We start from the raw sequence: 25,632 nt of genomic DNA, 5'->3' as shown, positions 1-25,632 counted from the left end.
CAGTCCGGAGTTTGCTGAGTTGATCTCCACAGTGTGGTTTAAAATGTTCCTGTCTCTACCATTCTTGTAAGTTGGTAATGGAAGTTAGGGCTGCAGGTTTAATACAGTAGCCAGTAGCCATTTGAGCTGTTTTATATTTAAAGTTGAATTAGTTAAATTGAATAAAATTTACTTGCCTAGGTACACTTGCTCATTTCATATGACCAATAGCTACATGTGGCTAAGGCTACCATGTTAGCTAGATTTCTGTAGAACATTTCCATCGTCACAGAAAGTTCTGCTGGACAGTGAAGAGTTAGGTAGAGTCTTGATCAAATTCAGTTTCCTTTTTTGTGTGTATTCATTCTTTAGGAGGCACATATGTTTCATTGTTTCTTTTTCTGATGTTAGCAGCTGTTGATGGTCAGTGTCTGGTTCTCTTAGTTCATCAGGAGATGCAGAATGCTGGCAGAGGAGTTTTAAATGGTCATTTCCGTTAGGGCTAGCCCCAGAAACTTTATGGCTGGGTTAACATTTAATTGGACCTTGACATTTTTCTAAAAATTTGGTAAGTGGAGATAGAGGGAAAAGAGGTAGTTTGTTGTTTTACACAGAAGATGAAAGAATGGTGTGTTGAGTATATAAGCAGAGGAAATTAAAATTGGAAAACATGTTTGGAGCTTAGACTTTGTAGATCCTGAATGCAAGGATAAGGACTTTTTCTTTGTTTAGAAGGAGAAATACTGCAGTTGTGGTTTGTTTATTGCCTATTATCCAATTATACCTTTCCTTTTTTTAAACAGTGCTCATATATATGTTTCTGTAAAACTAATTCAAACCTCATTCTTAGGTTTAGGCCAATCATCATATTAAGCTAATCAACTTATTCCATTTTGTTTTCCTTGACAGGTATGGACATTTGGCCTTAACTATTGTAAACTGAATGTATATGAAAGCCTTGGTTGCAAATGATGGGACACAAATGTTCTTTTCCTCTGGGTGTGATGGCTGGAACTGCTGCATCCATTTTGTTATGTTGATAAGGAAGCCAGTCTCTCCAACAAAATCAGAGAAAGAAAACTAGCTCTCTGAATCAAATCATGCCTGAAGTCCAGCCTATCTACCTTTTTAAAGTTTTCATTTTGTGGTACTGGGGGTTAAATTCAGGGCCACGCACTTCCAAGGTAGGCGCTCTACCACTTGAGCCATTCCACCAGCCCCTTTTGGCGTTGGTTATTTTTGAGATAGGGTGTTGCTTTATGTCCAGGCTAGTCTCCACCATAATCCTATCTATGTTTTCCTGAATAGCTGGGATGGGATCTAATGAACTTTTTTGCCCGAGCTAGCCTTGAAGTGCGATACCCCTGATCCTGATCTCCACCTCCCAAGTAGCTAGGATTATAGGCTTGAACCACTGAGCCTGACCAACCTGTCTACCTCTTGACTTAGTTTTTAAAAATTAACTTTGAGGTATACCTTGCAGATAGCAAAATGTACTGTCTTGAGGTTCCATTTTGGTGAATTTTGATAAACATGTACACCCATATAACACACCCCAATTAAGATACAGAACATTTTCTTCTCCTCAGAAAGTTCGTTCATGTACCATAAAAGCCAAGAACCCTTACTTCCACCCAGGCAGCACAGATTTGATTTCTCCTGCTGTGAATTAGTGTTTCATGCTCAGAACTTTGTGTAATAGAACTATATGCTGTGAGATGCTGGGTGCTTACCTTCTTTTTTGCCTTTTTTTGATATGTTTTCATTCGCTTACTTCGGTCTGGAATTGTTAGGTTATACTAATATACATTCATCTTGAAAAGAAACTTCTAGAGTAGTTGTACTGTTGGATACTCGCACCAGCCATTTTTAAGCGTTTCAGTGGAAGCTTGTGTTAGCGCTCGGTTAGGGTGGTTATGAGTAGCCATTAGTCTAGAGCTACATCAGCCCTCTTCCTAAGGTATAAACGGATATTCTGATCTGTGAGTAATAGTACCTAGGTGTTAATCTAGGGCTCTGTCCTTTGGAGTTCTCTTATCCTTTCTGATCAGAAATGTGTCATCTTCCACCATGCTGAAGTGGAAGTGTTTAAGCTTCTGGCTTCCAGTGGTAGTTATTGTTCTGTCCTTGTAAGGGTTCACCTTACATGCATGCAGCTGAGCATCCAGCCCAAGACCAGGACCCTGATGCAGATTTCTGAAGTTCTTTTTTTCCGTAAGGTTCCCTCTTCCCTAGTACTGTGAACTCAGCCCCTCTAAACTTCACTCTTGTCTCCTAGCCTTAGTGAGACCTTCATGTTCTTCTGGGGCTCCCCCTCAGTGTATCAGCACCTCCAGGGAGAAGGCCAGTGCAATGGTACAGCCTCTCTTTTCTCAGCAATCACAGTCATACACAGCTGTTGTCCAGTGTCTGAATTTTATTCACATTTCCTTAGCTTTTAAAATTGTTTACAGAGGACTGTTACCAATTATTCTGTCATGGCCAGCAGCAAGAGTCATGTATCTGGGTTTTTAAAGGTCCTTTTTTGTTGCTACCAAAAATGGGGTGGTCTTTTCGACTGTGTCTTCTGACTGGTTATTTTTTAAATTTATGAAAGCCTTTGATTTCTGTATGCTTATTTTGTATCCTGCTACTTCACTAAATTTTCATATTGTTTATAGTTGTTTTTCTATCAGCTGTCTTGTGTTTTTTAAATAGAGTCACAATCCTGTCAAATCTTATCATTTGCAGATACAGTTTTGCATTTTCTTTTGCAATTCGTATGCCTGTAATTATTCTCTCCAATTGCGCATGCTATTAGAAACCACAGTGGGCATCCTATCTTGTATTCCCACTTCTAGTAAAAACCTCTAAGGTTTTACCCCTGAGTAAGAAGGTTGCTAATTTTATTTCACTTTGTATTGTTTACTTCTATTTCATATATTTTCATTTATTTTTTCAGTTGATTGTCAACTTTTTGGGAGCGGGGACTATACACAGATTACTTATTTATAATCTTGGTTAACCATTTATTTGCACATATATGGACTAAGTGTCCCTGTCATATGTTATCTTCTGTGCTAGTCACTAGAACAAACCTCAGCTGCATCCCATTACCATCCTTCATCCCTCTCCCATTCTCCTCTCCCAAGATTAGGACCCAGTGGAGAATTATAGGAATTACACAGATAACAAATATGATAATTTTTTCAAGAACTGTTAGTTTGGGGTACTAGCGGCATCTGTAAATAGAATGGCCTAACCTAGTACAGGAGAATTAAGAGATGCCTCCCTAAAGAAATAATGATAAAGGAAGGTTCCAGGTCTAGAGACCACCAAACTTTTCTAAAAGAAATCCATTATTATTGGAGAGAAATATTAGAGTGGGAAGTGAATGACAAGATAAAACTTGGCAAGCCTAGTTAGGATTTTGGACTTGTTCCTTAAGTACAGTAAAATAGGAATGATCTTTGCTTTTTTGGTTTATGTATGGATAGATGTATTTATGTCTGATAACTGTGGAAAGAAGTTGTAGCATACCAAGCATGTTAGTTACTGTTAGTTTCCAGTCATTTAATTTTTAAACCAGTGTTTTCCCCCTACACAGATTGGAGTAGCTGTGGAAGATAGGTTTTAACTCTAACAACTAGGCACTGTTTCTGTTATAAATAGGAACTGTAGTCAGTTCTTATTTTCTGAATTCCTTAAAAGGAAAAATAAGAAACACAAACTTCTTAATGCCATGGGAATTAGTATACAACCTTAATTCCTTTTAAAAAGTAGGGAACACAAACTTAATGACTGTGGATTTGAATTTTCAATTCATACAGTTATTAACTCTTTGAAAAAATTACCAAACTGTGAGAACCTTTGGTTTTCTTGTATGTAAAATGAATTGTTTTAAGGATTTGGTGAGGTGTATTAACTATTTCTTAAGAACATTAGTTCTTAAATAAAAAGAATGAATAGGCAAAAGAGAAACAGAAAGAAAAAAGCAACAGGAATGTGGAGACCGTAAACTTAGACATTCTCTCATGTTGTCATCCCCTTTTTACAAGTGAGTAAACTGAATCTTAGAGGTAGTTTAAAGTTTATGACTAAACATACAGAGCCCGGGTTGATAGCAAGGAGTCCATCCCTGCTCCACAGCCAAGTCTTGCTAGATTCTCTATCACATTGCAGTCTAAACTGCAGTAATAAAAGAAGACAGTTGATCACCTCTTAGTATTTAGTTAGTGGAACTAGAAAAAAAAATTATGTCATAGATTATTTCCTGATTTAGGTTAGTACTAAAACTTTTCCCGACTGGAAAAAAACCTGTTTTTAGGTATTTCTGCTTAATTAGTCAACTTACTAGTAATACATAGTTGTAGACTCCCTTTTCCCAGAACTTGCTACCTTTAAAGGTGATTTCAGAAAGAATTTTTTTTTTTTTTTGGCAGTACTAGGTTTTGAACTTAGGGCCTTCACTGTGAGCCACTCCACCAGCACTTTTTTGTGATGGGTTTTTTTCAAGATAGAGGTTCATGAACTATTTGCCCTAAGCTGTCTTCAGGGATCCTCCTGATCTCTGCCTCTTGAGTAGCTAGATTATAGGCATGAGCCACCAGCTCCTGACTTGGAAAGAATATTCAAAGAGGCTGCATATGAACACTGTAGTTACGATAAGGAGACTGGTATGATGTACATTTGTACGCCTGTGGTGGTCTTTTCCTAGGAGTTAGGAGAGGGCCACTAAGGAGACTATAATTTGCTTTGTGTATTAACAACGCAATTTTCTTTGGGCTATCTGCTGATAGTATGGAAATAATTATGTAAGTAACATGTTTGTAAAAGAGTTTTTTTTTTTTAATGGCAGTATACCTACATTAAGCCTCTTCAAGTAATGTACATAATCAGAAACATCTAACATAAAACAAAAGACAATTATTTGATGTTAACAAAAATTAAGACCTTTTTAAACTTTTGAGTTAGGACTTCTGTTTTAAGTTAAAGTAAACGTATGGGGAATTAGCATTATCTTTTTATGTTTTAAGATGTGTTTTTAGTACTTTTCTGAAATTACACTATTTTATAATACTTAGCAAGTATTTATCAGATTTCTATTTATCTAGAATGATAACGAATAAATATATTCTTTTCACATATTTTTTCTCTTTTTTAATAGGAATATTTTTAAAGAAGTATGTGCTTATTTGTCAGAAATTCTGTCAATATTAAAGTATACAAAATAAGTCTTTCCCTCTAATTCCTGTTTGAGGTTTCCCTCCATAGTTTGTATATTCCCTTAGATTCACCAATGTTTATATAAGTGCATATATATGTATATATGACATGCATATTTATATGTGTAAACTATACACACAGTTTTATTTTATTTATTTATTTATTCATTCATTCATTTATTCACATTTGCATACATTGTTTGGATCATTTCTCCCTCCTGCCCCCGCCCCCATTCTCCCTCCCTCCCCCCTCCCTTGCAGGCAGAACCTGTTCTGAGCTTTTCTCCAGTTCCATTAAAGAGTAGAAATAAGCAATAATAAGAAAGACATAGCATTTTTGCTAGTTGAGATAAGGACAGTTATACAGAGAGATTCTTAGCATTGCTTTCATGTACAAATTACACACACAATATTAAAGCTGAAATTCAATCATGCGCTAATGCCATTCGGAAACATATTTAATTGAATGTGTAGCTTCCCAAGTTAGCACATAAAAATTGTTCATGCAGTTTATAGAATATTTTATTATAAGCCTATATCACTTTATTAATATTTGTATACAGATAAATTCTTTTTTTCTATTATACAGAATTCTAATAATCCCTGTGATCCAGGCATTATCTCCATTTTAGGGATGAAATTCAGACACAGAGAGGTTTGGTAGCTTGTTCTGAATTGCATGTAAGTAGTGGAGCTGGTATTAGAGTTTTGGCACTCTAATTCAAAATCTTAAGTACTAAGTTATGCTACTTTTTCCCCTCTGCCTACTTTTTATTTACTGAATTAGAGTGGGGAAGGCCTAACACAGAAAATACATCTGATATTAAAACTTTTATGTGCTACTGTAAGAATGTTGGAAACCTTAGCATCACAAATTACAGCTGTATAGTATAAGACAGAAGCGGATTTAAACCAGTGCTTCCACAGTGCTTCTCAAACTTTCTTGTGCACACAGATCACTAGGAGTAGGAAGGAATATTGTTAAAGTGTAAATTCTGACTTGATACCTGGAGTTGAGCCTGAGACCCTGCATCTCAATTAGGCTCCCAAGGATCCCAGCCTTGTTGTATTCTCAGCAGCAAGGATTTAGGCAATTTATACTGATCTTCACCAAACTTTGTTAGGTATTTATTGAATCAGTTTTTTACGTTGTTTCTGTTGCCTTTTTAAGTAAGTTATATGTGGTAAAGAAATGGGTGAGCGCTTTCTAATAGGTTCAGTGCTACAAATGTAGGATTTAATATTGCCTGGAAAAAGAAATTATGCCTTCTTTAGTTTAACACAGAGACCTTAAAATAACTGTAATCTGGTTTATTTGTTTAATATGGCTGATATATACCTATTTCACCTGGTCTACTGTATCATTCTTAATTGAGAGAAACAGCAGTTTTTTTCATTTTGAAGGCCATAGCCATAGTTGACTTAAAATGCTTTGTCACCATTATTATTTTAATAATAATAATGTATCAAATGCTGAATGGGCATGACTTCACCTTAATTATCATGGCATCCCTCATTTATTCATCCACTAGCTGTTTGAGCATCTGAACTGTTATAGTAGCTATATGCCCAGCGGTGCACCAAACAAACAGATTCTGTTCTGCAACTTCTTGCAGTTGAGGATGCTGTGTTGTAATCAGCAATTTTAGAAGTGTGATAGTCAAAAAAGAAAAGTTTTTCATTACAATATTTGCTATTTTCTTCACTTTCAACCATGAAAGAATTTGCTTTTGCTTTCTAAGCTCCTCCCAAGTAGCTTCTTTCCTACCCCACTTCAGTACAGTTTTTTCTTGGCTATCTTTCTGACTGTTATAATGCCAGACCCAACTATGGGTACAGAGAAACAGAACTTTAGAAGTGATGAGCAGTTTGAATAAGACAGACAGAGGGACAGGGATAAATAGTGCTAGTGTTGCTGGTAAATGAAGGCTGAGGAGATCTCAGAGATAGAGACCAGATCAAGACCTCACCCCACTGTTTTCAGGTTCTTGTCACTGTCATAAAGAATTCAGAGGTGACACAAAGTAAGGCATTGTGATAATGTTTTGTTATTGACTAGAAGTACACTTTCAAGGGTTGAATGTTGGCTTCTCCAGAGAGCCACATTCCTGGGGAATTCAGATAGCTTGTCTTGTGGGCAAACTTTAATGGAGGGGAGGATTATTCATGAATCAGGGTGGGGGACAGGGAGACAGGAAATTCCAGGCATGTGTCAGGATTTTCTTAGAATTAAGGTTTACTCCCCTTTTCTGTTCTTATATGAGTTTCAAATACGGCATCAGATGCATAGTGGGGACAGCCATTCTTCAAGTCTAATGACATGAAGATCCCATTGTAATGAGCAAAGGACAGTTAGCTGTTGTCTTGGCGGGCCAAGTTTGCCACCCCTGGTTTTGAGTGGTCTTGTTTTTTGGTTGGTTGGTTTTAATGGTTCTTGAGCATACTGTGAATTGGTCCTATGACCTTAACAGTTTCTAACTGCTTATTGTCAGGACAGTATAATGTAATAGGTGTACAAACTCTGCCAGGCTGCCACCCACTATGTGACCTTATACAGCATTGTTTAATATTAATTATTTAAGGTTTATATAACTTATAAAAATCAGCATAATACTACTAATCGCTTTCAGGATTAAATGAATTAATACATGAAAAGTACTTTTTCAATGCCTTGTACGTATCCTCAAAAGCTGTTAGCTGTTATCACTCCTGGTATTCTAGGGCAATTCTCAGTGACATTACTAAACTTATTAGTGCTTTTGCATTGTCAGTGGTCTCCCTCTTTGTGATACTAGGGATTTAACCCAGGGTTTGTGCTTGCTAAGCAAGTGCTCTGTAATGAAGCTACACTCTCAACCCCCTCTTCTTTTTTTGAATAGGAGTTTTGAGATTTTCAGCACAATGTCAAGAAGTTGAGATGAGTATCTGTGTATTTGTACTAACTTTTCCAACTTCCTTTTATTTATTTTGTATACTGTAATTTATATCAATTTTGTGCCCTATTTTTATTTTTATTGTTTCTCATTTTTGTTAGCTTATATTAGTTGTATACAAAGGTTTTCCTGTGATGTTTCTATATACGCATACAATGTATCCTGATGAGAACTCTCCCCTCTATCCCTCCTCCTCTTCCTCCCACTGCTTCTTGGAACAATTTCAGTAGGTTTGGTTCTATTTTGATACATGTGCATAAAATACTTCAAACATATTCACTCTGCCTTACCCTCTATGTTTGCCCTCCCCCTCCTGCTATCACCCACCCCCAAACAGAGCCTGTTTTACATTCCTGTTTGGTTTTTTAGGGCTATATTCCACATATGAGAGAGCATGTGGTATTTGACTTTCTCAGTCTGACTTATTTTGCTTAGCATGATGTTCTCCAGTTTGATCATTTTCCCAAAGGACATAATTTCATTCTTCTTATGGCTGAATAAATACTCCATTATGTATTTATACCACACTTTCTTCATTCATTGGTTGATGTGTACCTCTGTTGATTCCATGTTTTGGCTATTGTGAATAGAGCTGATATAAACATGGGTGTGCAAGTATCTTGACAATATGTTGACTTGCATTCCTCCAGATATATTTCCAGAAATGTTATAGCAAGATTAATTACACAGCAGTTCTATCTTTAAGTTTTTCTTTTCTTTTTTATGGAGTCTCCATATTGATTTCTGTTGGGGTTGCACTAATTTACATTCCCACCAACAGTGAGTAAGGGTCCCTTTTTCCCCACATCCTCACCAGCATTTATTGTTTTCTTGATGATAGCCATTCTGATTGGGGAAGAGATGCAATCTCAAAGATGTTTTGATTTACATTTTTTTATGGCCAGGGGTGTTGGACATTTCTTCATGTATGTCCTAGCTATCTGTACCTCTTTTGCACACTCTGTTATTAACTGGGTTATTTATTATTTTGGTGTTTAATTTTTGGAGCTCTTTAAGCATTTTGGATATTAATCCTTTATCCAACAAATAACTAGCAAAGATTTTCTCCCATTCTGTAGGTTTTCTTTTGATTCTGTAAATTGTTTCTTTTGCTGGGCAGAAGCTTTTTAATTTGTTGCAGTCACATTTGTCAGTTCTTATTCTTATTTTCTGAGCGGTTAGCCTTCTATTCAGAAAAGTGTTTCCAGTGTCTGTATCTTTAAGGGTTTACTCTATGTCTTTCCCTAACAGTTTCAGAGTTCCTGGCCTTACATTAAGATCTTTGATCCATTTGAAATTTGTTTTTATACAGGGTGAGAGATAGGGCTCTAGTTTCAGTCTTCTGCATGTGGATGACCAGTTTTTCCAGCACCATTTGTGGAAAAGATTGTCTTTTCTCCAAAGTATATTTTTGTCACCTTTGTCAAAATTCAGATGGCTGTAGCTGTGGTGTATTGGTCTACAGTCTGTTTTTGTACTGGTACTGTGCTGTTTTTGTTATTATGGCTCTGAAGTATACTTTGATGTCAAGTATGGTGATACTTTCAGCATTGCTCCTTTTGCTCAGGATTGTTTTGGCTACTCAAGGTCTTTTGTGCTTCCAAATGAATTTTAGGAATGATTTTTTTTATTTCTATGAAAAATTACATCCATTTTGATGGATATTTCATTGAATCTGTAGACTGCTGTCAGCTATTGTAAATGGGATTATTTTCCTGATTTCTTTCTCAGTCTGTTCATGATTGATATATAAAAATCTACTAATTTTTAAATTTGATTTTGTATTCTACTACTTTTCCAAAAGTGTTTATCGGATCTAAGGGGTTTTCAGAGGAGTCCTTAGGGTCCTTTAAGTAGGGGTATAGTTTGGCTTCTTCCTTTCCTGTTTGTATCCCTTTCATTTCTTTCCCTTGCTTTATTGCTCTGGCTAAGATTTTTAGCACTATATCTAATAAGAGTGGGGAGAGTCAACACCTTTGTCTTGTTCTGAATCTAGAGAAATGGTTTCAGTTTTTTTCATTTAGGGCAGTATTGGCTATAGGTGTGTCATATACAAGTTTTACTATGTTGAGTTGTGTTTCTTTTATTCCTAACTTCTTCAAGGCTTTTATCATGAAGGGATATTGAATTTTGTCAAAGGCTCTCTCTGCATCTATTGAAATGATTATGTGAGTTTTCGTCTTTATTCTCTTTGTGTACTACATTATGTTAATTGATTTATGTATATCACTATCCTTGCATCTCTGAAATGAAACCAAATTGGTCATGCTGTATGATCTTTTCTAATGTGTTGTGTCTTTTCATTAGGGAAATTTGTCTATAATTTCCTTTTTGAGGGGGGGGAGGCATGTCCTTATCTGTTTTTGGTATAAGGGTGATTCATTTGTAGAATGAGCTTGACAGTGTTCCTTCCCTTCCTATTTTGTGGTATAGTTTGAGGAGCATTGATGTTAGTTCTTTAAAGATCTGGTAGAATTCAGCTGTGAATCCATCTGGGTCCTGGACTTTTTATTACTGCTTTAATTTCATTCCTTGTTATCTAAGTTCTGTGTATCCAGTGTTGATGGGAATGTAAATTAGTGCAGTCCCTACAAAAATCAATATGGAGGCTCTGTAAAAAAATCGAAAAACAACTGAAGATAGAACTGCAGTGTAATCCTGATATAACACTACCGGACATATATCTAGAGGAATGTAAGTCAACATACTGTCAAAATACTTGCACACCCATGTTTATAGCAGGTCTATTCACGATAACCAAAACATGGAATCAGTTTAGGTGCCCATCAGTCAATGAATGACTAAAGAAAATGTGGTGTAAATACACAATGGAGTATTATTCAGCCATAAAGAAGGATGAAATTATGTCATTTGGGAAAAATGATCAAACTGGAGACTAAGCAAAATAAGCCAAACTGAGAATGTTAAATACCACGTGTTCTCTCTCATATGTACAGCCCTAAGAAAACAAACAACAGGAATGTAAAATAAGTTCTGTTTGGGGGTGGGTGATAGCAGGAGGGGGAGAGCAAAAGTAGAGGGTTCTGTTTAGGTGATTTCTATCCTCTTGGCTCTATTACGGTAGGTAATACGCATCTAGAAGTTTACCCATTTCTTCTAGATTTCCAGTGTATTGGAATATAGGTTTTTGTTAATGATCCTTTGGATTTCTTTGGTATTTGCTGTGATATCCTCTTGTCATCTCTTACTCTATTAATTTGGTTCCTCTTTTTCTTTAGGTTATTAGTTCATCTAAAAGTTTGTCAATCTTGTTTATCTTTTCAAAGAACAAACTTTTTGTTTCATTGATTCTTTTGTTGTATTTTTAGTCTACATTTCATTAATTTCTGCCCTGATCTTTACTATTTCTTTGCCTCTACTGCTTTTAGGTTTGCTTAGGTTATTTATTTGTAATTTCTCTTTTTAATGTAAGCATTTATAATTATAAACTTTCCTCTTAGCAGTGCTTTTGCTATTTCCCAGAGATGCTGATAAGTTGTGCTTTCATTCACATTTTCTTCTTGGAATTTTTTATTCTTCTCTTATACTGATCATTCAAAAGTGAATTTTTCACTTTCCATGTGTTAGTATATTTTCTGCAGTTTCTTATTACTGATTTCTAGTTTGATACCATTGCGGTCTGATGAACTACAGGCAGTTATTTCAGTTTCTTGTATTTGTTGACACTTGCTTTATGTCCTGAAACATGATATGTTTTGGAGAATATTCCGTAAACTGCTGAGGAGACTGTATTCTGTGGCTATTGGTTGGAATATTCTGTATATATCTACTAAGTCTATTTGATCAACATTGTCAACTAATTCTGTTATTTCTTTGTTGATTTTTTTTTTTTTGGTCTGGATAACCTATCTGTTGGTGAAAGTGTAATATTAAAGTCATCTGCTATTACTGTGTTAGGGGTTTATGTTAGTTTTTATGTCTAGTAGTGTTTCCTTTATGATGTTGGGTGTACCAGTGTTGTGTGAGTATATGTTTACAATAGTTAAATCCTCCTGATGAATTGTTGCCTTTATTAATATGAAATGACCTTCTTTGTCTCTTCTGACTAATTTTGGTTTGAAGTCTTCTTTGTCATCTATGAGTATGGCTACTCCTGCTTGCTTTCAGGTACATTTGCTTAGACAGTCCTTTTCCATCATTTCACCTTAGACTTGTATAGGCAACAAAAGGTTGAGTCTTGTTTTTTAATCCAGTCTACCAGTCTGTGTCTTTGATTGGAGAATTGAGACAATTGCCATTTAGAGTTATTATTGAACAGTATGTCATTTTGTTCTTTAGGGAGTGTTTTATTCTTCCCTATACTTCATTTGCTTATTTACTCATCTGGTGAGATTCACCCCTCCCCCCATATTTTCATGGTTTTGTTTATTTTCTTCTTTGTGTAGAGTTCCTTTGAGTATCTTCTACAGTACTGGTTTAATACTTATAAATTGCTTTAGCTTTTGTTTATTATGGCAGGTTTTGATCTCTCCTTCAATTTTAATGATAGCTTTGCTGGATAGATTAATCCAGGGTGGCATTTTTTTTCTTTCAGAACTTTGAGTGCATTGTTCCATGCCCTCCTTGATTTTCAAATTTCTTTTGAGACATACACAGTTATTCTGATGGGTTTGCCTTTATAGGTGACTTGGTGCTACTCCCTTGCAGCTTTCAAAATTCTTTCCTTGTTCTCTATACTTAGTGTTTTGACTATAGTATGATATAGAGATGTTCTCTTCTGGTCTTGTTTGTTTGGAGTTCTAAAGACTTCCTGAATAGGCATCTTTTTCTCAAGATTTGGGAATTTTACTGCTATTATTTTATTAAATATGTTCCGTGTGTCTTTACCTAGTACCTCTTCTTCTGTGAGCATGACTTGTAGGAGTCCCAGAGTTCTGTCACATTCAGTTCATACTACTTTATCCTTTTTTCTTTATCTTCATCTGACTTTTTTCTCTTAGTCTACCTTTTCTTTAGGCCCTTATAGTCTGTCTTCCCTTTGATCTCTGCTGAAGAGGCTTTGAACTGAATTTTTTATTTGATTTGTAGAGTTTTTCATCTCCAGGACTTCAGTTGATTTTTTTGTAGGATTTCTATATCTTTATTGAATTCCCCTTTCATGTCTTGCATAGACTTCCTTATTTCATTTTGGTATTTACTTTTATCTTTGAGTTCATTTAGCTCTTTATTTGTATTGTCTTTGAATTTATTTAGGTGTTTGCTTGTCTTCTCTTTGGTTTTATTGAGGTATTTATACATGTCCTCTTTCATCTCATTCTTATGCTCATTCTTTTGAGCTCAGTATTTTAACTTTCATCTACGTCATTATCAGTCAGATCCTTTGTTGTGTGATTGTTGACTTTTTGATGTGTCATATTGGCTTCTTTTTTCTTATTCCTTGTATTTCTGCACTAAGATTTGCTTAAGATGTTGGTTGGAGTTTTGCTTTTAACATCACCTAAATAAAGTCATTCAGTTGAATGAATTCTCTTATGTTCTGGCAGGACTTGATAGTAGCAGGACTGATATATTGTTTCTTACCACTGACCTGTGGGTATGACTCAGCAATAATAAATTCACAAACCTAGTACTAGATCAGACATACATGAAGTACAAAACCATTGGTGACAATATTGGTGACCACCAATATTGTTATGTATGAAAGGCACTGGCTGCCTTATATGGTACAGTTGGAGTTTAGAAAAAAATTGTGTAGGAGTTAAAAATTAGGTAGTAAGGAAAGAACGAAAGAGGGTAAATATGGTAGAAATATTTTGTACTCAGGAAAATAGAAAAATGAGACCTGTTGAAACTATTCCAGGAATGGGGGAAGGGGAGACAAGTGGGAAGAGTGAATAAACTCAACTATGATATATTGTAAAAAATTTGGGTCGCAGTGTACCTCTAGTACCATAATAATAAAAAATTAGGTAGTAAAAATAAGGACGGTGAGGAAAGAAATAAGGAAAAGGGCAGATACGGAAAAGGGAAATGAAGGTAAATAAGATAATAGTTTGCAGTAATATAGTTTAGTTACTGTGGAGAAAGATGCTATAGTCAGGGATAAAAAATGAAGAATAATTTTTTAAAAAGGAGGTAGAATGGAGCACCAATAGAAAGCTTTGTAAAAGAGTCATATAAAAATAACAACCAGTATTTCTTCCTTGTTGACAAGATATATGCTCACTAGGCTCTATCAGTACCATGGATACTCTCCTCCAGTCACTAGTCTTCAGCTTTCTGTAGTTTTGATGTTTACTTATGAATCTAGTCTGAGCCCCAGACTTCCTGGATTCCCATTTGGGTGCATCCTGAGTGTGGTGTTCTGTGGTCAATGGAGGCTCTGGACCCAAGGACAGAGGGTGCAATGAAGTGGGGCAAGTTCTGTAGAGTAGCACCACTTCCCAGGTGTTGGGCTGCTTTGTTATAGTATGGTGGGCTGGTGTAGTAGAAGTTGCAGGCATGTGAAATAGCAGTTGGGGATGAATGGAGGTATCTCAGAGCACAGCTGGAGGAACAGGGAGCATTCTGCCCCTCTCAAAGCCTGTGCCTTGCCCTCTACAAGGGACCCAGTGGCACCTCTGGCTTGTCTGAAGCTAGTTTCTCCCTTTTCTACCCAGGTCTCCAGATTAATGTTTCTTCTACTTCCACCCTTTGTCTCTGGCCCAGAAACCAGTTCCAGTTGCCACTGAATGGTTCCACCTGCCCTCTGGATCAAAAAAATAAAATAAAATAAAATACTCTGAGCAGTCACATCACATTGTAATCCAGCTCTGCCATTGCATCCCTCTAGCTACCATGTAGTTTGCTTCTTTTTTCCCCTATTTTTACCTCGCTTACTTCATTTCTATGAGAGATTTCCATCCCATAATCTTTAAGGGTTTCAGGAACTCAGAGGTCTAGCTTGCAGAACTTGTTCCTGTCCATGTTAAGGCAGTTGACTCTGCCTACTTAGGGAGTGGAAATCTCTGGCTGTCTGACCAAGGGGACTTCTGGTTCTGAAGTTACGATGGACTAGAAACCTTGCAGGATCATCACTGAAGCATGAAACACTTGAACTTTGGAAGATATTATAAGAAGGTTACACTGTATGAACTAAATATGAGAAGTAGACTGTGGTTATCAGGGGCCCTAACAATGGGTTGGACAAAGGTAAGACAGATTTTATTGCAGTGCTAATACCATTTGGGTTTGGGCAATATTACTTTAAAAAGAATGCAAACAGATACAGAGAAAGAACAATCAGTATAAATGATAAGGCAGAGCATAGAAAGATATCTAGCTCAAAATGAAGCCAAATGAAGATATTTATGTTCTTATGTGGCCATTGGACCATAAAATAGCCACCTTAGTACAAACTCTATCATAAGACCCAGGTCCTGGGATCTAAAGCCCGAGGTAGAACAGCAAGTTAATGTATATAATTGAAAATATTTTATTTATTTTGTTTGTTATTTATTATTGTTGTGCTGCATGGGAGTACATTGTAGCATTTACAAAGGATCTTACAATGTATCAAATATATCATACTGGCATTCACCCCCTACTCTGCTCTTTTTCATCCCCCCTCTCCTGGTTCCTGGAATAGTTTCAAGAGGTATCATTTTTTGCATTTACATACATGTGTATACATTATTTGCACATATTCATCCTCCTACTCCTTTTCCCACCACCTCCCCCATACTCCTACCCCCTCCCCCCAAAATATTTTTGAGTGAATATTAAAATATCATGACGCCAGTATGCTATAAGAAGAGCTGAAGGCTACATTTTCGGGAGAGCTGGTGGACTGGCCTCCGCTTAAGATACCATAGATGTGGCCAGAAACAGCTGGAATTTGTCAGCTTTTTCCCTCAGCAGTATCCAGTGGTGTCTTTTTTTTTCTTTTTTTTTTTTCAGTAGATCCTATAATAGCTGGCATAACACTATAAGTCTTTGGTTTAGATCCAGTCCAGCTGTGTGCTTTGTGTTATTACCAGTCACTCCACTCTGGTTATGCTTTTAACGTGGATATTTAAGACCATGAAGGTAGCCAGAATTTAACCTTTTTTTACCACTAAGGTTAGTTGAGGCTTCATAGGGATTACTTTTAGGGACTTAGGAGGAGTCCTTGGCTTCTTTAGGTTTATTTGTTTTCCTACCAGTTGTGCCATCTGCTGGGATGGGTCAGGGTCTTGCTTATCATATGACTTCCTTTGGAAGCATCGGAGACATTTTTCTCTCTCATGATCTTCCTCTTTCTGGAATATCTACTGGTTAAAGTCTAAACCTGGGGTCTCTGAGGCTTTTTTGATAGTGAGGATAAGTGACATACCGTAGTTGCAGGGCTCTGTTAGAAGGGTTTTGTTGTCCCTTGTGAACTGGCTGATGTTGGAGGGCAAGAGCCAAAGTACTGACTGTCTTTTTCGCCCTTTTTCCTCTTTGACCTCCAAGTGTGGGTTGTTGAGCACCTAAAAGGTAAAAAATGGTAAAAGGTTGGTTTTACCATTCTTGAAATGGAGCAGTGAGCTTTAATTTTAACTTTAACTTTGGCATGGCGTTTGGATAAAGCTTAGACTCACAGCATGTTTATTTCTCAGATGGGTGTACATATCAGTGGTGTCAAATATACCATAATGACCTAAAGAAATAGTTGTTTACTTCACAAGAGTTACAAAATGATCTTTTAGAAGACTTTAAAACAAACAAATTCTTAATCTGTTAAGATTCAGTTTCCTAAGTAGTTAAAAGCCTGACAGAATCAGCACAGTTATCAATTAAACACAAAATCTTTGTTCAAGACAGTTTTTTTTTTTAAACAAATACTACTAAGAGATCAATATTTTAAGAAAGCTTGGTTTTGGTCATAGAGAATTAGTTTCTAGATTTTTACATCAGCCTCATCCTTTACAAGCTTTTTTGCAACATTTGCTAACCTTTTGGTTTTGCTCCTTTTTTCATTTTGGAATAATCTTTACTAAACTTTTGAATTTTGACAAAATTATCATAAAATAAGTAACTCTTTGTATTTTAATGAAAACCCAGAAGCTTTATTTAAAATACAGAAAGCGACTGATGAATATTGTATCTTAAACATCTAACAGATATACATAAAACTACTAAGTCCTGGAGACATTTTTATTTTATCTTACCAGCAAATTTACTTTACTTGTTACATATTTAAGTCCTATGAACTAAAAAAGAACTTGGGCTAATTTCACACAAGCACTCGCTTATTTATAAGCCAATTTGATTAGAACTCTTTGTGGAGAACCTTATTATGTAAACACACAATATACAAAGGCAGCATACAGAAATCCATATACATATAAACTAAGATGATATAACCTTTATATGAAAACTATAGTCATAAGACAAAATAATGTACTAAAATAAACTAAGATCATCTATTTATATGGCCAAGCTCTAAAACTTTTTTTACTGTCTTAAAGTATCTCTTTTGTACTTTTTCCCCCTTCCTTAGCACCAAGATAGTTTGATAATTGTTGAATGTGTTTTAGCTGGGACTGGCTTGACATAACAACCTCAAATAACTTGTTTTCTCAGAAAAAAAGAAAAGGAAGAAAAAAAGAAAACAGACTGAGAGACAAAAAGCCTCTCTTATTGTGATTGAAATAAGTTTAATAACCTGTTTTCTTAAAAAGTAACAGTAGACCAGAGTAATGATTTTTTACATTGACTCTATAATAAGAACTGTTTTCAAGATGTTTACATATTTATATATAAAAACCCTAAGCAGTTTATAAACAGAGATCTTTAAAATAAATACCCTGGTTTTTTGTCACCTTAAGTATCATATTAACCTTATAGCAGCAGTTAAAGAACCATTTTGAAGATGCTTATACATACACACACACTGTGAGCACACCATCAGATGGACACATAATCTGACCAGCCATTAGCAAGGGAAACATAAGCATCTCATGACTGTCTCAATATCAGACCGAGCTTACTGTACCAACCTATTGGAACAGTTTTTTTATTAGCAACAGTCAAAGTTGCTCCTTTTATATATTTTTTTCACTGTTTTAGGTTTTAGGTAGGTTTTCCCTGTTTATACTCCCTAGAAGTAAAGTTGCCAGCAAGTTTAGTATTTCTGGCATATTTTAATAATCCTAAATTGTTTTCTATTTACTTTTTATTTTCAAGATATAAAAACTCAACTGAAGGAGTATGTTAAACCTTTCATCTTTTTCTGTCTCCAAACATTTTATGACATTTTACTTTTTCTCCTTGCTCTCCCATCTTTCTCTCTCTCTCCTTTTTCTATTCACTTCATGCATGAAGACCTCATTCCAATTTTGTTTTCATTCCTCCATTTCCCTCTCTCTACATTCACAGCCCTTCTGCAACATTCCTTTTAAGTCACACAAGATCTTACATATCAGTGCAAGTCCATCCTTCATGTGTTAATTTTTGTAAGAGCTCAGTTAGTTCTGAGCTTCAGTCCTCCTTCAGGATGCCCATTTTGGGTGACGATGTGTAAGCTGGGGCACCAAAGCTACCCATCAAGACTGGAAAAACTCTGATTTCTCCTCAGTCTGCCCAATAAATTGCTACCTGAATTTAAATAAACAGCACACTCTGGTTTTTGAACACCAGTTTTAGCCTCTTGGCTTTTCCCAGTCTCCTGGGTGTTAGGGTTTTTTTTTTTTTTACAATTACTCTGTAAACTTCATTAACCACAGTTTCATCTAGTGACACTTCCGGGGACCATCCTACACCAAAAGCAGAACAATCTACTTCACAAAGGATATTAAACTTGTTAGGAGTTAACTTAACTCCATAGTCTCCATTAAATCCTCTTTTAAAGTTTTTAACCATACACTCCATGGCCTCTGCCCTTCTCCTCCCATTACCAGCCTGCCAGACAGACACAGAGGCGTAGGGGTTTTAGAAAAGTACTCACTTCATCCATCTCCTGCTGCTCCCCTTGTGGGCATTTAGGCATCAATCTGTATAAACCCCGGACTGGAGGCCCCACTAGGGCTCATGCTTGACCTTATGAGTTCACCATGGAACTGATGATCGAGACTCCTCACTCACTTTGCAGCTGGGCTGCATCTCAGGCTTGCATTTTCATACACACTCATATAGCACAGTACTTCCATCCTGCTCCCTGAACCTGGGAGACAAGGTTTCACCCCAAAAGGTGGTTACTAGGGTGTGTCATTGGGAGGTGATCAGTCTCCCCCGCTGCCTCCTGAGGCAGGACTGAATTTGAACCCGGATTCTTAACAGTCTGATGAACAGCGCTCCCCTCCCCTCACTGGTTCATGTGTCTCACTGGGTTCCATTTTGCATCCGAGGCCCTCACCCCAACTCGAGAGGATGAATCCCCCCTCCGGATCAAGCTGTCTGTTAGCACCTGGTGGGGTCTCCTCCTGGCAGTCCAGGGGGACTGCACCCCAGTGACAAGGGAGGTGATAACTCACCATTTCCGCAATCCCTGCAAACGAGCCCCCAAGAAATGTTGGGGGAGGCTGCTAGCTGAGATACAGGACTCTGAGGCAGTTTAGCAGGAAGCAACATGTTATTGTGCCAGCACAGACTCAGCGGACTCATGTCCAAAGGCTGAGTGCCAAGAACAAAGGGGACTCACCTTATACCCTTGCAAGCAGGTTACAGAGGCAATAAAATTAAAAAACAAAGTTTAACCCATATATGGTTACATGCAGTTCTATAGGCTACTTCATCCTAGTTGTTTAGTGCCCTTCTACCCCTAGTGCTATGTGACCTTCTTCACCTTTGAATTCTTTAGGTTTTATCTCTCTGCTATGCCATCCCTCCCCCCTGCTACTTTATCAGAACTCAGGCCTATTTGTTTTTTTCTGATCCTCCTCCCTGCTATAATGCTACTCACCTAGAGTACCCACATGGGCTGAAGGGAGCATTTGTTTCTTTTGTTTGGAGTCTGGAACCCTCATGTAGAGTGGATAAATCCCTAATAGGATTTTTCTGCAGCCATCAAATTGCCTTTATCAAGTCAATCATCAGGGACACAATAGCAAGACCAACAGACAGAATGACACAGTTACACCAAAACAATAATTATCATGAACACAGACTAACAAGAAACTCAAAGCAAACATAATACAATTAACACTGAATCATAGTGCACTCATATATGTTGAACAAGCTAGTTTTAAGTAACAAATCATCTTTTTTAGTCATGAGAAGAGATTATAGGAATCATAAACTTAAACAGGAATTTAAATCTCCTCTGCATGAGGACTAAGTTTATATATCCTGACAAAAGCAACCAACCAGTCTGGGAACCAGATTATCAGTAGATCCAGGAGGACACAGGTCAGAATCCAGCACTTGAAAGCAAAAAAAAGATTTTTTTTTTTTTGGTAACCCCTGAGGACTAATGTTCCCTTTTATAGTGGTAGATTATACAACCCAGGGGAAGGTCAGCAGGTATAGAAAGATGTTGCTCATTTGGTATGTCTACTTAATTTCTTTTAGTAACCCAAAAGGAAAACAAACAAAATGATCAAGATAGTCACCTCCAAAGAGGGAAATTGTCTGATCTTCCCCCTGGATTGGGTGTCCTTATTCCAAAAGGAGAGGTCATTTCACCCAAGCATCCTCAGAACCAAGGAGCAGCAGTTCTGTACCAGTGGGGGTGAAAAACCTTTTGCCTAATAGGGCTCTAAAATGGAAGGACTTTTCCTTTGGGGTTGGCAGTGAACAAGTAGAAAACTTTGGGCAATGCATCTGATGACCAGTTTATTAAATGCTTTGTAATTGAGGGAGGGCAGAGTCTGCTGGAATGAACATCACTAAAAGTGTGAAGGGAGAGTGTGGAGTTGACTAAAAGTATTTAAGGGCTCCCCCTTTCTGAGCTCTGGCCAAGAGCATGTAGGTGGCACTGACTTGTAGGGACATGGTAGCAACCAGACTTCTTTTTACCTAGACCAGACAGTTCTCTAAGGATCCAGGGAAAGGCCTACCTAAGCACTGGACTCTAGTAGCTGGGACCTAGGGTAGTAGGGGGGTATCTCATTGACCCTTCTAGATTGCCAGTTGTGGCAAACATCCCACATGGTGCTGCTCAAGTATGGCAGCAGGTAACAGCCCAGCACAGCTAGTATTCCACAGAGCCCTCAATTCAGTCAGGGTGGGGCCAGCCTGTGGGAGCTTGGGGTTGGAGAATGGGTCTGTTAGTTGGGAAGGTAACAAGACAGAGAGTTGATGCTAAATCTTTAGGGATTGGCAAGAGAAAGTTGAGACTGAAACTAAATTAAGTCCTATAGGGGAGGCTGCCAGAATTGGGCCTGTGTGATTTTACTGTCATTGCATGGAGATTTTCCTGTGGTGGGCAAGAGGACCTAATGTCTGTGTGCTCCATGACCCCACTTATCCTTTCCCAAGATTTTTAAAATGGTGAATATCATATGGCATTAAACTTACTCCCTATGCCTATTTACCCTAAAATAAAAATACTTTTTAAAAAGAATAATAACAGAGGACACGGTTTACATTAATTTGAGGGACTAAATAGTCTCAGTACTTTAATGGAAGTCTTTAAAACCATATTTTCTCTTTCTTGTTATCTCTTATGTCTTCTCTTCAAGAAAATTGGAGAAAGGGGCAGAACAGGTTCTGCCTGGAAGTGGGGGGGGGGCGGTGAGGGGGAAAATGGCCCAAACAATGTATGCACATATGAATAATGAATTAAAAAAAAAGAGGAAAAAAACCATATTTTCATCTGGGCTTGGGTGAGCCATTTCCTGGGCTCTTGGAAAATGATGCAGTCAAGGGAAAAAGAAACCTGGGGGTGACCACACTCCATCACTGCTGTGTCAGCACTAGCCTGGTACTCTTGAACAAAGCCAAAAAAGAGAGAATCCTTGAAACCCTTTTCACACAATTCTCCACACACCTCCTTTTAGTAAGTTACTTGAATGCTTCTGTGTGCCCAACTCTGGAATGAGGCTTCCTGTTCTTAAAACTGTTAGTTGTTGATGAGAAAAGGTTGAAAAATTTAAAGACAGTACAGATAGAGTTTTGTTTTTTTTTTTTGAAAAAAGACGTGTGGCTTTAGCAATAATGACTGTACCTGTGCTATTTGGACATGCTCTAGAGCAATGCTATTTTAATGCAGCCAGATTCCCTCTTTCCTAGTAGTGGTGCTAGAGTTCCTTCTTAGTGACTCGTTGATAAAAATTCTTTCTGGTGATAATCTAATCTGTAATTTGACTATTTTGTTATGATTTCCAAAATGTTTTGTTTACTACTATTATGTTTACTACTATTTGTTTACTACTTAGTATTACTTTGAAAATTACTGTAAGAAACTTTTGTTTTCTAAATATTAAATGTAGCTCTGTGTAGTTTCTCTTAAGGATCTGAAAAAAATTTTATAAATTTTATCTTGGAAATTAGTTTATTCATTATGTTTAATTTTAGGAAATGGTGCTCTTGCAGAACCTTCTGAAAATGTGCATATTTCAGGAGTGTCAACTGGTAAGTCATTTTTTGTAATGTTTAAATTTCATGCATGACTTATGTTGGTAAATATTGAAAGCCACCTGGTATCTTATGAAGTGATATTTGGCTATAAGAATGATTACTGCCTTTTGCAGCATGTAATAAGGAATGAAGTAACTGGAACATGGAGAAATTCTCGTCAGATAAAAATGATACTTGCATTCATGGATTGATTATACTTTTCCAAACAGACTGTATAATTACTTTTTTTCACACAAACATCAAACCAAGAGAAAAGTTAGCTCAAATTGAATTAGTAATTTTTTCCATGCAAAGTTATTTGAAATGAAATTTGTTAAAATGTAATTTTGAATGCTAGCCCTAGGATTTACAGCCTTAGAAATTAAGCATTTTGCTTGATTTTTAGATTAGAGTACTACTCTCCATAAAGCTGTTATACTAGAGTTTAATTTATTTGCTATTGAAAGCAAACAACATACTCTTCGTCTTGAAATTCAGAAACTCATTGAGATAAGTGCATTTTTTCACTCACTTAAGCTCTTATAACTTAATTACCTACTGGTCTATTACTACTAAATATTTCATTATGTTGATTTTCACAAATTTTTTACCATTTTTGCTACATCAGTACAGTTACTAGGAGACGTAAAGTCACAATTTACTGCTTCCCTCTATACTTGGTAAGTCTTACGTGTTTAAAAAATTTCAGGTAATATATTTGTCAATATGGTGACTTGATTACAGATCTTATTACCTCACTTAAAACTGTTTTATTTTGTGTTTGACTTTGTATTCAGAAAGTTAATAGACTCAGCACCTATTGTAAGGGTTACTGTGAACTCATGAAACACATCAATAAGCGTGGTTTCCTGAAAAGGAAAAGCAAGTGCTCCATAGCCTGTGCCGATCTTTCATATTTTGTTTCATTTTTTTTCACAGGCTTAAGCGATACGTAATTCTATAACTCAAATAAAAATGTGTTAAAAGATGACTTTATCTCTGTTTTTCCATTTTGAATAAATAATGAGAATTATGATAACTTTTCAAGGTTACGACTATGAAGTAAGATTATTTACAGACATTTTAATTGATCCAACCACATATGTGTTGTCTAATTCGGGAATTTTCAAAATGTTTGGTCTCAGGACGAAAAATTTAAATTTAAAAATTTTTGAGGGGTACTGTTGGATGGTTTAAATAACAGATAACTAATTTTCTCGTAGTTCTTTAGGCTAACCATCTTAGATCAGGATGTTCGTGGGGTTGGTTCTTTGTGAGGCATCTCTTCCTGGCTTGCAGATGCCACCTTCTCTGTGTCCTCACTGGCCTTTCTTCTAGGAGTTTTCAGAGGAAGAGAGGAGGTCTCTCTCTTCCTCTTATTAGGACACCAGTCCTATTGTTACCAGTTGGCTGAGAGTTGTTTTGCTTTATTGAGATGGAAATCGTCAATAGGCAAACTGCAACTTCCTTCCTGATAGCAACTTGAACTAAAGAATGGGGACCCTCTGCTATCAGTGCTGTGGCTCTGGGCTTTAGGCCCCAGTGGCTTGGCACCCACCAGCACATGTTACAGCTCTGAGTCTGGGGTGTTGAAACCTTTAGCTCTTAGTGTTATGCTCCTTGGTAGCCAGAGCTAGTAACCCCTGGCGGCTCTCTGGAACTCTTCCAGAGGGTCATACAGTTTTTCCACAATCTTGGCTATTTACAGCCTTCACCTTCCACAGTCTCAGCTCTCCATAATCTCTGCTCCCAGCTGTATTTTGGAAGTCTAAATCCACCTTCTAGGTGCCCCTCCTTGGGTGTGTTTGGGGCTGGAACCATGGGAGTTGTCTGTTCCACATTTTACCTACTCACCCTTCTCTAGTTGTGATAAAGATAAAGACCACAGGTAGACTGTGCAACAATCGAATGAGGCTTTATTGGTGCCTTTGCTACAGCACTAAGGGATGCAGTGCCTGGGATGGAAGTCCCACTTCTGAGAATAGTCAGTCACACATGTGCACTAGCTGTCATGGCTGAGATAGGTGCTCCTCTCTGACCAGATTGATGAAGATGTGAGGAGATCCAGAGGGGCTACTAAGCAGGGTCACCTAAGAGTCATCTGAAGCTATCATGGCTAAAGTAAAGTTTCCCAAAGCAAAGTGGTGACCATGACAGTTGCTGCAGCTGGTCTGAGGTTTCCTCCTGGCAGCAGTGACTAGATTGGAACTTCCTTGAGCTGCTGAGAGTTTTTCAAAACCAGCTATGGCTGTCCTAATAACAGCTGAAGGAATCATGAAGGGAGTAGCTGCTTGGTTTGAAGCTGCAGTTGTTACAACCCAGACAGATCTTTAGGAGCAGCATCAATATGGTTCACAGCCCAGGGAACAACAGAGGAGACAGTACTTGTTCTGATTGGGCCTTCCTCTGTGCCTGACCTGGGACATTTCCCTGCTTCCATTCCTGGGCAGCTACAGTTAAGCACAGGGAAGGGTCTGACAGCTGTTATTCAAGCAGCAGAACTGCTGAGCCTTAATAACTTTGGTCATTTAAAAGGAAAAACACGAAGGGGTGCTTCCTGCAACGATCTGATGTGGAATCAGCATTCTTTGAAGGAATTTTTTATAACAATGCTTGTTCCCCAGCCAAATACTCTTAGGGAGGGTTCAATCCTCCTGATCTGTCTCACTATTGGATTGGAACCCACCCTCACTTACCCTTAGTTACCTCCTTAAAGACTTTTTCTCCAAGTACAGCTACACTGGAAGTTAGGTCTTCAGCATATGAGTTTTGATTGAATTTAGCTCAATACTTTGAAGAATTTTTGTTTGTGTGGGCTGTCAATACCAGCATTTACTATATTCAATTTCAGATAACAGTAATGAACATGTTATAAGTTTGAATAAGTAACATAGTTATATTGAAAATATGTTTCAAAACAAAAACATCAATAAGTACTCTATTTTGTAATTTTTGCAAAGTCTTTAATGATTGACTTAAGAAAATAGCCTATGCTGGTGGCTCACTTCTGTAACCCTAGCTACTCAGGAAGCAGGGTTCTCAAACCAGCCCCAGGG

At 37.2% G+C, this 25,632-nt stretch overlaps 1 protein-coding gene across 2 annotated transcripts in view; it reads left to right on the top strand.

Moving 5' to 3' along the window:
• Lrp12 (LDL receptor related protein 12) overlaps window positions 1–25,632 on the top strand; it is a 92,572-nt gene that overhangs the window by 30,293 nt on the left and 36,647 nt on the right. Inside the window, exon 2 of one of the 2 annotated variants that reach the window (XM_074069027.1) lies at window positions 22,535–22,591. The exons of the other annotated variant lie outside the window; for it this stretch is intronic. Coding sequence (XP_073925128.1) covers window positions 22,535–22,591 — 57 coding nt within the window. The remainder of the gene's footprint in view (window positions 1–22,534; window positions 22,592–25,632) is intronic. 2 annotated transcript variants of the gene reach the window in all.

Source organism: Castor canadensis, chromosome 3, assembly GCF_047511655.1.
Source record: "Castor canadensis chromosome 3, mCasCan1.hap1v2, whole genome shotgun sequence".
Lineage (NCBI taxonomy): Eukaryota > Metazoa > Chordata > Mammalia > Rodentia > Castoridae > Castor > Castor canadensis.
Note: the sequence above shows the minus strand (reverse complement) of the source record. Positions and strands in the feature narration are given on the sequence as shown.